This window comes from Pelodiscus sinensis, chromosome 14 (assembly GCF_049634645.1).
Source record: "Pelodiscus sinensis isolate JC-2024 chromosome 14, ASM4963464v1, whole genome shotgun sequence".
Lineage (NCBI taxonomy): Eukaryota > Metazoa > Chordata > Testudines > Trionychidae > Pelodiscus > Pelodiscus sinensis.
Genome location: NC_134724.1, coordinates 20,321,592 through 20,339,198, shown reverse-complemented (window position 1 = coordinate 20,339,198; position 17,607 = coordinate 20,321,592). Strand labels below are relative to the sequence as shown.

General features: G+C 41.9%; 1 protein-coding gene across 3 annotated transcripts in view; it reads left to right on the top strand.

Moving 5' to 3' along the window:
- Nucleotides 1–17,607, top strand: part of LOC102445641 (high affinity cAMP-specific and IBMX-insensitive 3',5'-cyclic phosphodiesterase 8A) — a 267,727-nt gene that overhangs the window by 215,888 nt on the left and 34,232 nt on the right. For all 3 annotated transcript variants that reach the window (XM_006139239.4, XM_075897146.1, XM_006139238.4), the window contains exons 5-11: nt 207–264; nt 1,862–1,950; nt 2,211–2,289; nt 4,442–4,579; nt 11,278–11,366; nt 14,600–14,651; nt 14,749–14,791. In XM_006139239.4, the coding sequence (XP_006139301.1) occupies nt 207–264; nt 1,862–1,950; nt 2,211–2,289; nt 4,442–4,579; nt 11,278–11,366; nt 14,600–14,651; nt 14,749–14,791 (548 nt within the window). The remainder of the gene's footprint in view (nt 1–206; nt 265–1,861; nt 1,951–2,210; nt 2,290–4,441; nt 4,580–11,277; nt 11,367–14,599; nt 14,652–14,748; nt 14,792–17,607) is intronic.

Genomic DNA, 17,607 nt, shown 5'->3' with positions numbered 1-17,607 from the left:
GATGTAACGTTTACTGAGAATTCAGCTTAACATTCAATACGTTTATCAAAGCACAAGAAGTGTATTTGATTCACAATAACAAAACTGTAATGCTTGGTTACACAGTATGTAGGTTTTAGGCCCCAGTCCTACTAAGGATTATTTTGTGGGATCAGTATTGAATCAGCAAGAGAGACATTTCTGACTTTGTCATTCTGCTTTGAAAGGCATGCTGATCGTGAGGAGTCATCAATATTGCCACTGATTGCAGCAGGCTTCACAAGGGTACGTATGTATTGTCATCACCACGATCATTCTGCAGTGTGTGAACTGTGATGTGATTTGGCTTTCTGTGATCTGGTTTATCAGTAGTCCAGTGTGTAAAACCTCACCTCCTGTAGTCCATTGTTATATATTGTCTCCTTCTGTGCTAGCTTACCCCAATGGAATCAGAAACACGAGCACTTCAGAGATCATCCTAACTATGAGAGATTCTTGTCTACTTATTTTAAAAGAAATGTAAAAGCATTAAGCTTTATCTTATATGTATACATGGTTGGGCCAGACTGACCTGCAAGCTCTACTGGCTTATACAAGCTAAGTAACTTATGGTGAACCACAGAACATCCTGTGGGAAATTTATGCTATCAGACACAAATTCTCACCTGTAAACAGGCAACAGACATTATCAGGTGCTATTATCTATCGTTTAGAGTCATCTAGAATACATTACTCTGAATCTGTTCCCTGGCAACTATCTCAATTAAGCAGACACGGTGCTTATTAGTGTGTCACTTAGGTGGATTCCTCAGTACATTAAGCTTAGGATGGAACAAAAGGTTCACGACTTACAACTGAGATGCACGGTGCATGTTCACTAGTTTGTTTACCACCCCATTGTAGCACATTTGCATCCCTTTCCTTATTTGAAGTTGGACCTCAGTGCTGCAAATCCTTAAATGGGGGAAGTAACTTGATTCATCTGAGTAGTTCAAGTGACTTCAGAAGGATTTCTCTGATGAGTAAAGTTATGCAGAATGCTGTAGTATTTGTGGGATTAGGGTCCTGATAGCTTTGACATTATCTTTCCAGGGCCCATTCCTGCAACTCTTACTTCCAATCAACTTCCCTTAACGTCCATGACACTTTATCATGAGTGAACATCCTAAGGGCTTGTTTACACTTGGAAGTTGTTTCTGATTAAGGTAGGAGATGTAGTTGAAGTACAACAGCTGGTCCTGAATAACTCCTCCATGCATGGACAGATTGATTGTGCAATAAGAGTTTCTTGCACCTGTTCAGTTTTAACCGACTTTGGTTAAATTAAATAGGAACATGGAACTCTTACTACAGAATGTGTGTTCACACAGTGAGTTATCAGGGAACAGTTAATCAGGAATAACTCCATGTATAGACAAACCCTTTGGCCAAACACATGAAGGGTATGAATCAAAGCCCAACAAATTCAGGAAGTCTTTTTGTTGACTTCTTTAGGCCTTGCATCAGGCCCAAAATGAACACATTTTGGCTAAGGGATAATATTTTGTCATGTAACAGTTAAAAAAAGTATTGTGTATTTCTATCCATGAAATTGTAACTTAGAAAGCTAAAACCCATGTAAAATAGTGTTAACATTTGACTTCTTTGATTAACAATATGACTTGTTATTTCAAGTAAATCGCATGATGACAAATAACTTTAACAATTTAGTTTGATTTTATTTATTGACTTTGTTGATTGCCACATTGATACTTGATCTCATGGAAATTTGTTCATTTTATGCATCTCTGCTGTCATTCATAATTTCTTTTTTCTTTAAAACAGCATATCTTTATTTACAGGAAAGTCAACTACTGAAATATTTCTAACTTTTCATTTACAGAGATATGTAGAAAATTCCAATATCATGGCCTGTTATAATGAGCTAATTCAGTTGGAATTTGGAGAAGTGCGGGCACAATTTAAACTAAGGTAATTTTTTACCTTTTTCAGGAAAACATCAACAATAAAGAGGGCCAAATTTATCCTCATCCAAAAAAGAATATTTCTTCTTACTCTATGGACGTCATTATAGAGTTTGTTAGCCAAAGAAGTATGTCACTTTTAATATTTAAGCAAAACTTCCTACCAGAATTTGTAGCTTGTTTCTGTTTTATGATATGTTATGATTATATACTTCAAGACACACGTGCATTAAATCTAATCCATTGGGGTTTTTTTCTGTCTACAAGGGCTTGTAATTCAATATTTACAGCACTCGAGAAAAGTCAAGAAGCCATTGAGATCACAAGTGAAGACCATGTAATACAGGTTTGTTCTAGTTATTTTATAGGAATAAAATATTATTCTGTGGATTCACTAATTTTTAGTTAATCTACAAATATATTCCTTCTTTTAAAAAGATTCAAGCATCTGACCTAATAATTTTGAACAGACGAGTCTAATTTAGTTCTCAGGTATAATGTCCTGAGTTTGAAATATCCTGTATAAAACCCTGTATCTTTTAAAAAATAAGTAATCTTTGAGGTTATGCTGTGGCTCTGACCATCAGTCTTTTTGTAATGCTTATTGCTTATGCTGCTGCTAACTGCTGGTGAACACAGCTACTGTTTTATAGACTTTCTTTTCCTGCAGTGTTGCGAATTAATTTTATTTTTCTTTCAAACCTAGCTGTAAGTGAAGCTAATTCCAAGTGCAGACAAGGCACCCGAGAGTACATCTACATAGCAAGGCTAAAGTCAAATTATGCTACACAACTTCAGCTATGTCAATTGTGTAGCTTAAGTCAAAATAGCTTAACTCGGTTTTTGGCACTGTCTACACAGCAGGAAGTCAAAGGAAGAACACTTTTCCTTCAACTTCCCTTACTCCTCATGAAATGAGGGTTACCATGAGTCAGAGTAAGAAGTCCTCTAGCTCGACATTATTTTGAAATAAAGGCTTGTAGTTTAGATACGCACTATATTATTTGGGAATAATGTCGGTTATTCTGAAATAACACTTCTGTGTAGAGTACCCTCAGTGTGAAGTTTTAACAAATGTCTACAAGGGACTAGAATAAAATCACTAAACTCATTTTCTCAAAGCTCATTATCCTTGAAGACTTAAATACATCCCTCTGTACACACTGGAACTCAGGCCGTCTTAAAGAACAGAATTTAAACCAAATTTGAACATAGCTCCAACTAAACTGTTTCTGTGATGTTATGGCCAGTTAGTGTGGATGAAGCCAAATCATATTGGAACTCTGTGTAAACAAGAGTAGAATAAGTTTTTTAAATGTGGTTCTGAGGTTGTTTGCTCCATCTACAGTCATTCGTCAAACAGATTCAGGAACTGAGTTGGTTGGAACCACGTTTTTAAATATGGTTCTCTAATTCCCAAAATAAGGTCAGCACAGATGGCATGTAGGGCTATGCTCCCAAGAGGCTAACACACTAATCCAGTCTGTACAGTAGTAATGAACTTTTATTAGTGAACAGTTTAAATGTAAACTTCTCTCCATTACAAGGTGAATGTTGAGTTGAGTGCTCTTGGCACAAATCTTAATCCATGAAAATAAAATGCAAAAAGATGGTACATTATCTTCTACTTAAGAGTTACTAGAATTTGGCCTCAAATGGTCTGAAAACACCCTTTTGAGGGGGGACCAAATGCCACCCTCCAGAAAAGGCTTAAACCCAGTGGAACCACTCTGCAGAGGGTTTTGCAACCCCAGTGTGTGCGCCACAGCTGTGCAAAGAGGAGATTCTTGGGGAAGAGGAGAACTAGTAGATCTCTATGTCACAGAGGTACTATGAGGATAAATACATTAAAGACTGTGCAGCATTCAAGTATTATGGTCATGGGAGCCATCTAAGAACCTAAGATAGGTATGTTAGAATGAGTGATCCATCACAAGTGTAACCCCCCTGTGTGGGCAGCATGTAGGGATCCCATAAAATTGGAGTAGCAGTGCAATCTGCAGCTTTCCTACCTCCCAGCTTTCTTAGATTCCCCTTCACACAGCCCATTTTTTTTTAGCTTTGTGGGGACGAAGAGGTCCCTTCCTCCATCCTTGGCTGTTTCCATTAAAATATTACTGGTTAATACTCCTCGACCCTACAAAACCTTCACCCTTTCCCACACTGAGACTGAGAGTAAAGGATTGAGACTGAAAGGACTCAATTTTCAAGAGTATTTATTGTCTATTATCACTCCTTAGAAATGTAAAACTGTTGCATTTCCATAATAAAATCTATATTTCCCCTCTCTCTGCTCATGCGTGCACGTAGGCTTGCTTTGTAAAAGTGCAAGGCTTCTAGAATGGATTTTGTTTCGTTTTGTTCTGATAAAAATATAAATAATGCATACACTTAGCTTAGTAAAAAAATAGGTTTAAGAATGTAGGTCAAAATTCAGGTCTGTCTTGACTTTATTCCTGTAATTTTTGTGTTTAATAAGCTTTGGTTTTATTTCACAGTATGTAAATCCTGCATTTGAAACAGCGATGGGCTATCAAATAGGTGAATTAATAGGAAAGGAATTAACTGAAGTGCCTATAAATGAAAAAAAAGCGGATTTCCTAGATACTATTAATTCCTGCATAAAGATAGGAAAGGTAAGTAGCAGTATATCATTTATCATTCCATGATGTTATTAAACCCTACCGGTATGAGTGATAATTGTCCATGCATATAACCATAACAAAGACTTCATAAGCATGTAGCATGGAAGGCTTTCTTACATAAGTAATCTCATTGAAGTCCATGAGACTATTTGAGACAAGCAGGATTTGGCACATAGCATACTAACCTGAGGTCTAATCCTGTTCCTACAAAGTCAGTCACATTCAACTTACTGACTTCAGTGGGAGCAGGTTTTATCGTGTCCTTTCTGCTGCTTTAATTATGGGCTCGATCCTGCAAGGTATGAAGGAGAGTCACATACTCCTCATCTCCCACTGGTACTTTGTTACATTTGCTCTTGTAGCACTGATATTCACTGTAGATTTAATTTTGCCTACATTGAAAAGCAATCTTATGGTATCTCACTCCAATTGCCGTAACTTCAGACACTAAATTATGGGTCGGAGGATGCGGACAGCCCTGCTGATGCTGAAGAAATAAATCCCACATTCAGACCTTGTCATCCAATTTGTGCTTGTATGTTTATGCCCATATGTAAGTCTCCTCCCCCCACCAGAGGATTGCGGCACCAGAGGGAACCACCAGCTGTTCAAAATGGCCATATGTACATATGCACATCTTCATTGTATCTCGTATTTGGGATGCTCAATAATGGTGAAAAACAATTTAAAACTCTCTAACTGAGAATCATAAATATTCTATGTTTGTGGGGAAATTCAGTGGTAATTTTTTTGACATTATCAAAACATAAAGATGTGTAAATATATTTTAAGAACGTGCTAAGGTGGAGTAATAAATGGAGGTGAGTTTAAAGAGGTTTGGCTCACATCAAGAACAACATTCTCCATTTTGTAAAGGTCACTTTCAGTTAAGTTGCATGGCAAAATAGGAGAATAAAACACTCTCCTGTGTTGTTCTCTGTAGCATGTGTACAGCTCACTTTACATACATAGGGCATATGCTGCATGCACCAAAAGGTGAGAAAATCTTAAAGGAAGGTAGAGAGTAAAGAGAATAAGGTAGCTTGGTATGAAAGAACAAGTCCAGTGTAAAGTAGATTAGAAAAGAACCACACTCGGGTTTCAGCATGGTACATTGTAGCTAATTAATAAGCTCAGAATTTAGAAACCTCTGGAGGAATGCTTGTAATGTCTCTTTAGGGCAGGGGTGGGCAAGACAGCATCCGTGGGCCACACCTGGCCCACCAAACTGCTTGATGCAGCCTGCGGCTGCCCTGCCACTTCCCCGCCCCCAGGCCAAATCAAGACCAGTGGATGGGGGAGTGTGTGAAGTCTCCTTCTCCTGCCAGGGGCTTACGGCACCAGAGGGAACCACCAGCTGTTCAAAATGGCCAGTCAGGGTCTGTGGGCGGGAGAGCATATGAAGTCTGCTGACCCCACCCCTTCAGCCTGAGGCGCCGCCTCTTCTGGGGTGGCCTGTGACCACTTCTGAAATTTGTGAAGTAGCCCCCCTTCCAAAATTATTGCCCACCTCTGCTCCAGGGTGATAGCACTGTTAGCTTCCAACTGCCAGGCCCTTTTCTTCCACAAGAGTTGTCGTTCTCTAATGACCAAGGAACTCTCTAGTGGATTTCCATTAGAAATATTTGTTGCATCAAGGAAATGAAGGGGAATCCAATAGCCTCAAAATGCAGATATGGAGGTTAACAGATTTTGCAGGCTGTCTCATGGCACTGTAGTGTTCCTTTTACTGCATTCTTGTTGTGGCACTGAGTGAGCGTGCATGGTAATATATCTCAGAGGTGACACTTGCATCTTGACAGCAAAGTGTAAATGCCCTCTGAGACAAGTGAAAAGATGTGTCATGGTACCTGTATAAGGAGACACTGATCATAGCAGTAACATGAGGAAGTTTCTGAATCAGCTGCATTTGCAAAGATTTGCCATGGCATCTGCACAAGGCTGAGTCAGGGTAACTAATTGGGTCATACTGGTTGTCTGCTGGGAAACACCACCTTATTGACAGTGTGGTGAGATGCTAAAATTAATCACTAGTGTTGTGTGCATCTAGGCGTCAATGCATCAAGGCACCAACACAAAGATGTCATTAGTCACACTGTGTACGTCAAAGTAGTAACATGAGTATTCGTCTGGAAAGGCAATGATGTGTCTCTGTATAGATGGAATGTGCATCTGAACATGAAACTGTCAAGTATCTGGATGTTGACTGAGGTGCTGGAACAGATCCAAGAGACATCCAAGGGCTGAAATGATGGCGCTTCACAGGTTTGTTGCCTGTGTGAAGGTGCATCCAAAGAAAAACACATGGTACAGGTCTGATGCCATTATGTGGTGTTCATTAAGTTAAGACTATAAATCAGTTAAGTCTATTGGGCCTCATGACAACAGCATCCAGTTTTCAAGATATTCAATTATTACAATTTCAATTATTTTAATGTTATGAAAAAATGTCTCTAATAACAGAAAAGTATTTTTAGACTATTCATAGTAAACAACCAAATATTGAGTAATTTTTTCCTCAAAGTATGGAGCTGTCAAGATTTTCATGTTTTAGTACTCTGATTTCCAGACACTACTCTGTGAAAATTAGTGAGATATTAAACTTTAAAGTGTACATTTCTGGAAGGTCTTATACTGTCCTCAATGTCAATCTTATGTGTTTGTTCCATATGTCTTCTTATTTGCCTTTGGGGCACTTAGCAGTTGGTAATCTATAAAGATTATAAAAATGTAGAAATTTACCTGTTAACACAAAAGGAGTTCTTTGGGAAAAAAATTGCAAATGCAGTTTTACTTTGTGGCTCAACATTTCAAAGATTGCAGTACTTTGAAAGTGTTTTTACTGAATTGTTCCAGGAGAATTTGAAACTAACTTGCTTCTGGAAGGAATAACATTCTCTAAAAAGTTTTGGTTGTGTCAAGATAAATCTGATCTGATTTATCTATGTCCCTCCATGTTTGTGATTTCTTGGTACAAATGAACAAAGACTGCTTCCCGTTAGTAACCAAATATGTGGGCATTGTAACTTGATTACACTGGGTTATAATATACCAAACAATTTCTCTAGCCCAGACAAAAAACTGTGCAGTGATGTTTTCTGATCATCCAGCACACAGTAGGAGTCCTTATCTCATGATGAGACTAACCCTTCCCAATTTGAGACTACATAATGTCATAACAAATATAGTAACAAACCAGAATTTGATAGAGCTGTTCCAGGGATTTTTTTTTAAGTGCTTAGTTGTACACACTGATCCAAGATGGATCTATGCCTGTTCATACACACCTGTAGCATTTTAATTTCTGTATTGAAACATTTATCTGTGACCAAGTTCAGCACTGGCAAATAGCATTTGATTGGCATTTTACATAGCAAAGGAAGGGATTGCTTTAGCAAATAGACTTGGACAATCCATGTAGTATACTCAGGAAGGATAGTGTGGAGCCAAGCAAAAAGATGTCTTTGATTAATGTATGCTGGCTATACTCACGAGAAACCAGCACTATCAAATGGCATTTTCCTTCTTTTCAAATTTAAGATATTAGAAAGCAACAGGTGTGTTCTCAGTGTGAGAAATCCATTGAGGTGAAATAGCTGATCACATCTGGCTAGAAGTTTTGCTACATCTGATCCCTGTGATCTGAGACACAACATATCTTTCAGATAGTTTTACTGTTCAGAAAAAGAGGGCAAATCTACACCACTACATTGGCTCAGCTGTGCAGATGCATTATGTCAACAGACAAGCACTCTCCTTTTAGCATAATTACTCCGCTTCTGTGAGGGGTGGAAGCTATGTTGGTGGGAGAGCATCTTCTCCTGACATAGCGACAGTGCTTAGGTGGATATAACTTAAGTCACTCAAAGAGACCTCTTTTTCCCATCTTTGAGCAAAATAAGTTATGTTGACTTAAGCAGTAGTGTATCAGCCCTCATGAGAAGTCTACTGATAATTCCGACAAGGCACCTAATTTCTCTCACCGCTTGGGAGGTTAGTTGGCAGAGGAATATATATCCCTCAGACTCTAGGGACAGTTATTTAGTTACCTAAGGCAAATGAGTAGTGTGTAAGAGTGCTCACTGAGTGCAATACTATATGAAAAAAGCCCCAAACTCAGCAGCCCTTCCCTGTACTCAGATTACGTTTGGAAGATGCTGTGCTTGACATTTATTTTTGCAATGAGCTTTGGTGCCTTACTGTATCTGTGAACCCATGCTTCCAAAGGTAGCATTAAGCATTAGATTATTATATGCAGGATTATATTAATGATTCTTTCTCTTCTGCTTGCACCAGACACTCTCGGTCTCTATTTTAACACCAGAACATTAGGCCACGCTGAAGTGACCGTGGCACTGTATTTCTAGGACTATAATTCACTCGTAAGGATGACTCAGTTGAAGGCATGTTCATATTCTCTGTTTAGCTAGCTGAGCGAGGTTCTGGGAGAGAGCATATGGAGTTCTTAAAATATGTTTATGTAATATCTTTGTGAGAATTTTACATAATGGGTGGTGTTTGGCTTAGACCAGAATTGTTCTGACCCTTCTCCTCCACACATTGCATTTCAAGGTTTTCTTGTGGTTTTTTTTCAGACATTACAGCTGTGAATATTTGCCTATTGAATATGAAACCAAATCCATTAGTGACTACTTCTATCCTGACATGATCAGGAGGCAACTCTAGAATTATTCAATCTGTGCCTTATGACTTCATCTCTTTATGCATATTCTGACCTTATTATCTGGGTTTTGAGATTGATTACTCATCTCTCCCTTATCCTGGTTGTCAGGGAACTATTGCTGTGTATCATTTTAATTCCAAGAGCATCAAACTATGTAATGTTTGCTTACTCATTTGTATTCCTCATGCAACATATGGAAGAAGATATGATACTTGATTCCCAATTTGTTGTGCACAGTTCTTTTCTCAGATAAATGGAAAAATCTTTCAGGTTTTTTTTATTCCTCCCCTTCATCTGCTTGCCCACTCTCCACCCCCTTTGTGTTATTATGCAGTCCTGTTGCATGCTGAATTCTTTCCTTGTTGGTTCTCTTTCCCCAATGCAAATTACATTAGCATATAGGGCAAATCGTACCCTCAGTTATACATGTGCCATCTTGGTCCATCTATCTATTGGCTTCTCTCTGATATAAAGATAAATGTATGTACTATGTGCATACTGACACAGATACACAAATGCATACAACTGAAAGACTCCCTGTGTCTTCATTGGGCCTGGATGAAGCCCATATACAGTAAGCAATCATTTTGTTCATCATTTGGCGCTCTTGGATCCAGATTTTCCAGACTCTTTTTCTTTTCTTTAAATTTATGCTAGGATGAATAAACTTGTGGGCATGTCTTTGAATTCACTCAAACATCGCGGGTCAACAGACTGCTTCATACTGCATGTTATTGGTTTTGCAATATACTATAGAAAAAAGAAACGAAAAGAGAAGAGAGGGAGAGAAGTCAGGTGCACAGTGGAACAGAAAGCAGACAGAACAGGAACAGGGTTGTGGGAGAAGACTAAAGAAAACTACAGAGAGGGAACAAAGAATCCTACTGGGAAAATATGTGATGCACATGTGTTTGTGCCATTGTCACTTGTGGAGTTTCTCCTATTCCACATACATAGCACTGCCTCTGCTTTAATTGTTGTGTTAGATATCTAAATATAATAGTAACTAGGTGAAATCTGCCACTTGTTATACAGGAGATCAGATAACAGACCCTTCTGGGTTTAGAATCAATTAATAAAAACATTTTAAATAGGATGTCCTTTGAAAATATAGGTTTAAAACAGGAAGGAAAATAGATTTTTAAAATCATATCCACAACTAACAAAAAATGTTAGGTCTAAGCTATTTTTTACAGAAAATTGGGTTTCCAAGTAACTGCAACTGTCCCTAGAAGTTTCTGCTTTCCATAGAAAATATTGACTATCGAAAAAGACAAATTCTGAAAACCAAAAGCTTTTCTGTCTTTAGATTTTCAAAAAAAAAAGTTGACATTTTTGGCAGAAAAAAACGCCATGCATTTTCTAACAAGCGCTACTCACCCATTAGCCTGAATCCCCAAATGCATGGATCTATTATAACTAGAGTGCTAACTTCAGATCCCGAGAAGTATACATGTTCCAACCTCTCCAGATTTGGACTCCTCTGGGCTCTATAAACCAAAGCTCTCCAGTTGGCTGATCAGTGCACTACTGTATACGGAGGAAAATGTCTCATGTTTTCTGTCTCTGAAATTCAGGTTCAAATGGTGTGAAACGGTTTTGGAATTTAAATTACTATTTTTTTATGAATAACATATTGGGGCAGAGAGAGCAGCTGTCTGAATGTTCTGGAGAGATGGATAATTTCTCCAATGAGCTAAAAGAATGTGTCACTTGTACGTGGAATAAGAACCCACAATTCTAGTCTTCAGTTCCTCTTCTTTCGTATTCTTCTTTCTGGGTCCATGTTTCCCTGACACATTCACAGCCTCTAAGGCCCCTAAGAATGAATATCTAGGTGTGGGACTGCAAGGCAAATTTCAATGAAAATATATCAAACTTAGATTTATTTTTTATTGTTTCCTGGCTCCCTTGACAGTAATAAAGGAAGAGGAATGTGTAGAAAATAGCCTTAGATTTGTAAATTTCTTAATTGAATGGCATTATCCTTGGACTGCTCTTGCAGGAATGGCAAGGAATGTATTATGCCAAAAAGAAAAACGGAGACAGCATACAACAAAATGTGAAGATAATACCTGTCATTGGACAGGGAGGGTAAGTGCAAAAGTTAAGTACCTTGTCAGTATGTATTGAGGTCTGATGCAATGTTCAGGGAAACCAGAAACTCCCATTGGATTCAGGTTTCAGGGGGGTAGCCATGTTAGTCAGTTTCAGCAAAAACAACAAGGAGTCCAGTGGCACTTTAACAAATATGTTGGGGCCCGTAGGGCACAGTGGGTCTCCCATCAGGCCTCTATTACTTTCTCAGTGAAATTCATCCCTGCACAGTCTGCAATGAGAGCTATCCATAGAGCCCCACAAATCCACAGATCGCCTCTTCTTATCCACGAATATCTGCATCCACAGAAGCAGCTGTGGATATCCATGGCTCATTTACAGATACAGATACAGATACACATTTTGTATCCATGCAGGGCTCTGTCTGTCCACCCACTTAAGCCCTTATGGTAAAATCTCCTTTACTCTCATAAGGTATGTCTACACTACCCTCCTAGTTTGAACTAGGAGGGTAATGTAGGCATACCGCACTTGCAAATGAAGCCCGGGATTTGAATTTCCCGGGCTTCATTTGCATAAGCCGGGTGCCGCCATTTTTAAATCCCGGCTCGTTCGAACCCCATGCCGCGTGGCTACACGCGGCACGGACTAGGTAGTTCGGACTAGGCTTCCTAGTCCGAACTACCGTTACTCCTCATTCCACGAGGAGTAACGGTAGTTTGGACTAGGAAGCCTAGTCCGAACTACCTAGTCCGTGCCGCGTGTAACCGCGCGGCACGGGGTTCAAACGAGCCGGGATTTAAAAATGGCGGCGCCCGGCTTATGCAAATGAAGCCCGGGAAATTCAAATCCCGGGCTTCATTTGCAAGTGCGGTATGCCTACATTACCCTCCTAGTTCGAACTAGGAGGGTAGCGTAGACATACCCATACTGCTCAGCTAAGTGCACTGTATGCAAAGGAAACGAATACAACCCTTGATGCAGAGCCAAGCTTCCCTGTGGGCTGGAGTGGTGAGTGGTCCCAATGTGCCTGGTGTTGAGGCCCTTGGAGGAAGCCACATAAACCTGGAGTCTGTGCCTTACCTTTGTCTCCTCCCATCGTCCCCATCCATGCTGACCAATGCAAGGTTGATGTACCACAGCACTGGGCAATGAAGAAACATGAGTGGGACGCATGAGTGGTCTTTCCCCCATCTCAGTGGGCCACAGCAACTCGCAGCCCACTGGGGTTCCACCTGCAGCCTGCGGACCTCTATGTCTGCTCCTCCCCCATGGGCCTCTCATGTACTAGAGCACTAGAGCCCTGCACTTCCTATCCTTCCCCCTCCCTCCCAGCACTTTCAGTGTACCCCAGATCACCTGATTTGTGCCCCATCTCTGCTCTTCCCGCTACTTCTCAGAGCTTGAACAGTCGTGAACAGCTGATTCACCACGTTCCAGCTCTGGGAGGGAGGGAGGGAGGGAAGGAGAGTGTGGATGGAGCACGAATCAGTGGATTTGTGGCATTCCAAAAGGGCTGAGAGAGAGGGGGAGGAGTAGGAAGTGGAGGCTCCAGTGCCCTAATGCGCAAAAGGCACAGCCCCAGTGGGCTGCATGTGTCCCACCACAGACTGGTTCTGCAGTGCAACTGCTTCTTCTGTGTTGCTCCTTTACACTTCCATCCCAGGTGAATTTCACTCAAAGGGAGATAACATTCTGCACTCAGCCAGAACTCCCATTTTCCTTGCCCTTCTCGGCCACTGACTGGGATGTTTAGAGCAGAATGGTAAATATTGATTATTAGGACATGTATGCTAAGTCTCTCTATGCAAATTCAGCAAAAAAAGGGAACCAGCTAGCATATATTGCAGCAGTCCCTTAACTTCCTGAGAATTTTCCAGCTATGCACCTTAGACCTTAGTTAGTTCCTCATATCCCACTGAACCATCAGGCAGTCCATTTCCTCCACTGATAATCATCACTTGCTGGTTGTGATGCTTCTTCCCGGGTGATGCCAATGGAAAACCTGCAAAGTCTTTAAAATAATACTGGCTTGGTGTTATATAAGAGCACACGTTCCTCTTGAAATCCCCTTTTATATGTCCCTTCCCTCTCAGGTTGATCTATTTTATCACGGAGATAGGGCTGAATGAAACTTCTTTCTTGTCCAACAAACATTATAGGTTACTTAAGTGAGGGCAGAAAACCCCACTGCTCATAGGCATCACTTGGGAGTAACTCATGCTTTCTATTCTCCATCAGTGGAGCAAAAGAATTGGGTAGCCTGTGATACAAAGCAAGGAAGATGGGCCCATACTCATGTATACAATACCTGAGTACAAGCAAATGTGCTCAGCACAGGAAATGTCATGGCAATCAGGATGCACATAGGATGGTACTAGCTAGGAATGGCAGCGGCTAGTCGGCTAACTATTTATCCAGTAAGCAATTGCTTGTCAGTTAATGGTCCGGTTAATCGCAACATCCCCTCCTACCCACCACCCAGATGCTCTACATTTTCAATTCAGGCTGGCTCAGTCCCAGTCCATTGGTCCAAGTTTTAAATGAAGATTATGCAGGAGGAGCTGCTTGCTACCTCATGCTGCTGCCTCTGATACAAAGGCAGCAGCATGGGGTGGCAGGCGGCAGCCGGTCCTTGCGGGGAGGCAGTTTAAAAAAAGGGCTCCCACGTGCCGCCCTGTGCTGCTGCCTTAGTTTCTGGCATCCCACAGAGCAGCCTTTGTCCACAGGGCACCCAGGTGCTCCCTGGACAGGGACTTCTACCATCCTACATTACTGCCTCTCTATCAGAGGCAGCAGGCAAGAGCCGGGATGGCAGAGGTCTCCTCAGGAGTGGGGCCGGGAGAGCACTGGCTGCTGGCCCCGCCCCGGAGAAGGAGCATTTTAGTAACCATGTAATTGTTAAAAACTGTTGTGGCTACATGATTACAAAAATTAACTATTTCTAACATCCCTAATACTAGCATAGGTGACTGTTCCACCCCAAACTCTGTTATCTTCTGTCTGGACCTACATCATTGCAGATGCACCAGCCACATCATACACCTAAACTTCCCCCAGCAGCAGCAGAGAAGGAGCCCACATAGATCATGGCTTTATAGCACGTGCATCCCAGTGCAGCTGAACTGCATTGGTTCCATACCCTGCAAGAGCAGGATTTGTCCTGGATGGGTTTATTGCTGGTATGGATCTTATAAATTTAAAATGCTGCTACAGGTAAATTAGAGCTAGAAATCAGAGACAGTAACACATTGTTTCTTTGCCTACAGAAAGATTAGACACTATGTGTCAATTGGTAGACTGTGCAGTGACAACAATAAGGTAAGAAAAAAGGTGATTTGTTCATTTTAGCTTAAGCAGAAAATATTACAGCATGATCAGTTAATTGATTAACTGGATTTCTAATATTGATTTGTAGGCAGAAAGAATATGTGAACGTGTTCAGGCCGAATCTCAAACAGGTATGTTGTTGCATTTGTGTCACAAGAATCGTGGGATTTATGCAGGAAAAGATCAGATAGGTCGTTCTGATCAGACTCAAAACGTGGGTTGCACAGTGCAGTGGAAACAACAATATTTAGATAGCAATAAAATGGTATTCCTGGGGGAGACTAAATAAATGCAAGTTATCTGTGCTTGGCAAATTTGTTTCAGAAGTGATCAGACAAACCTTGAAAATTGAATGTGACTATGTTAGAACCATGAGTGGGTACCACATTTGGTTCTATTTCACATTCCAGTGATAAGCAATGCAGCTGATGCAATCTCTAGGACTAGATTAGAAATGCCAAGGACACCGTCTAGATGGAATTACGTCATGGCTAGTATAATTCATGACATGCTCCTTTTGCTGTTTTATTAAAGATCTGTTGCTTTTTCTATTTTGGGATATTTGCACGTGAATTGATATATGATGATGATTGCATCATCTAAGGATTTGTCCTGATTGAAGTTCATGGCAAAACACTTTGTTTTTTTGAGCCTTAGAGTTCCAGCATTTACAGCATTATTTCAGCCCCCAAATCAATCTGTTTATGTTATGAACAATTATCATTAGGGAACTCTAAGTTACATTTTTATTTAATGTAAATTAAAACCCAGATAACTCCCTCCTCCCTTTTTAAAAAAGTATTAAAGTATTCTAGTAGGATTTGCCCCCCAAATACTTCCAATAGTGCTACTTCAGGATCTGGGGCCAGTGCTGCAGCAGGCAACAGTATTTTTAAATAGGAGACCAAGCCTGTCTCTAGGCTCCTTCCCACCTGAAGCAGGAGATCTTAGGGACCAATGTATTTTTTCTGTTACAAACAGAAAAGTAGTGGAAACAGACCCCCACTGTGCCTCTGTTGGAGGCCATCTTCCATTGGAGAGTGTGGGGAGACAATGAGAAAGCAATATCCAGACCCGCCAACAGAGGCAAAGAGGGTAGTTGCCCCAGGGCCTGGTGATTCAAAAGGGCCCGGGGCTCCCAGCTGCCGCTGCTGCTAAGGCCTGACAGGGTGGCTGCGGCACACTCCAGGCAGTACTTGAGGGCTGGCTGCCCCAATCCCGCCCCTTCCAGGAGCAAGCTGTCACGCTCCCCCCACCTTGCTCAGGGGCCTGGCAAGTCTATCAGCCCCCTGACAATACCTGGATGCTCCAGGGAGTTCTGTACAAGCAGCCACTTATGATTTTGCTGTTTCACTCTGCTCTCTCCTGCTTGGCAGTTTTCAGGCACACATTGCCCATCAGTGCTGAGATTTGCCCCTCCAGTATTGGCACTTGAGGGGTATGTCTACACTACCCCCCTAGTTCGAACTAGGGGGGTAATGTATGCATACCGAACTTGCTAATGAAGCCCGGGATTTGAATTTCCCGGGCTTCATTAGCATAAAGCCGGCGCCGCCATTTTTAAAAGCCGGCTAGTGCGAACCCCGTGCCGCGCGGCTACACGCGGCACGGACTAGATAGTTCGGATTAGGCTTCTAATCCAAACTATCTGTACGCCAAACTATCTGTGGAACGAGGTGTACAGATAGTTCGGATTAGGAAGCCTAATCCGAACTATCTAGTCCGTGCCGCGTGTAGCCGCGCGGCACGGGGTTCGCACTAGCCGGCTTTTAAAAATGGCGGCGCTGGCTTTATGCTAATGAAGCCCGGGAAATTCAAATCCCGGGCTTCATTAGCAAGTTCGGTATGCATACATTACCCCCCTAGTTTGAACTAGGGGGGTAGTGTAGACATACCCGAGAGGACTCAGAATAAAACTTCTGTCCCTCCTCTTGTCCCTACCAAACCCTTGAGCTCTGCTCATAATTCAGTTCCCTTTATGATCTTCACACCCTAAACTAGTTCCTTTGAAGGGACGAAGGAGTTTATCTACCCACACTTACAGTCCTAGGCTGAGACTCTCTGGCTGCGCCTTGCTGTTGTACTCAGAAGTAATGCCTCCTTCTCCTGCCATAAGCAATCTCCGCTCACTGACAAACACTTAGAAACTAAGAAATTAAAACTAAGAAAAACAAGCAACGGCCTAAACTTTGTCCTCAGTTATCCTTCTGTTAATATCTTCTGTGCTAATTAACATATATGCAATGGGACTGTGGGGCCTAAGCAAGCTCAGAAATTGCCCTGTTGACTTAAGTAACTGTCTCGGCCTTTCATTTAAAACAGGGAGAACAAATTCCTCCCCACAAGCTATTCTGAGGATTAAATAGTTAATGTCTTTAGCATAAGTCAGTGATTTTCAAACTGCAGTCCATGGACCACTAGTGGTCCGCAGCCACCTCCCAGGTGTTCCGTGGCTTGAGCTCAGCCCTCCCTCTTCTCCCCACAGCAGGGAGCCCACGTTGGTGCTCTAGCCTCACCCTCCCTCCATGGAGTGGTTAGAGCACCAGTGTCGGCCCCCCACTGGGAAGGGGCGGGGGGCAAGCCTCACTACACAATCCAACTCGGAGGAAAAAAGTGCACCGCCTCCCCTGCTGGGGGAGCAACAGTGCTCGGGCACACTGCTTGGAGGCTTTCCCTGCTGCTCCCATTAGCCAGAATCTGCCCAATGGGAGCAATGAGAGGTAGTGCCTGGGACCGGCATGGGCTCCCAGGCACACCCTCCCTCCTGGCTGGGCACCTACCTCCAGCCTGCTCCTTCCCTCTCCCTCCTACCTGGTCAGACACCCTACTCCCAGCCTGCTCATGTACCCCACTTCCCACCCAGACCTTGCACCTTTACCACTCCTGCACTCCTCCACCTGCCCAGATCCTGTACCCCCATCCCTCTTGCTGGCCTCCCTGTCCCACA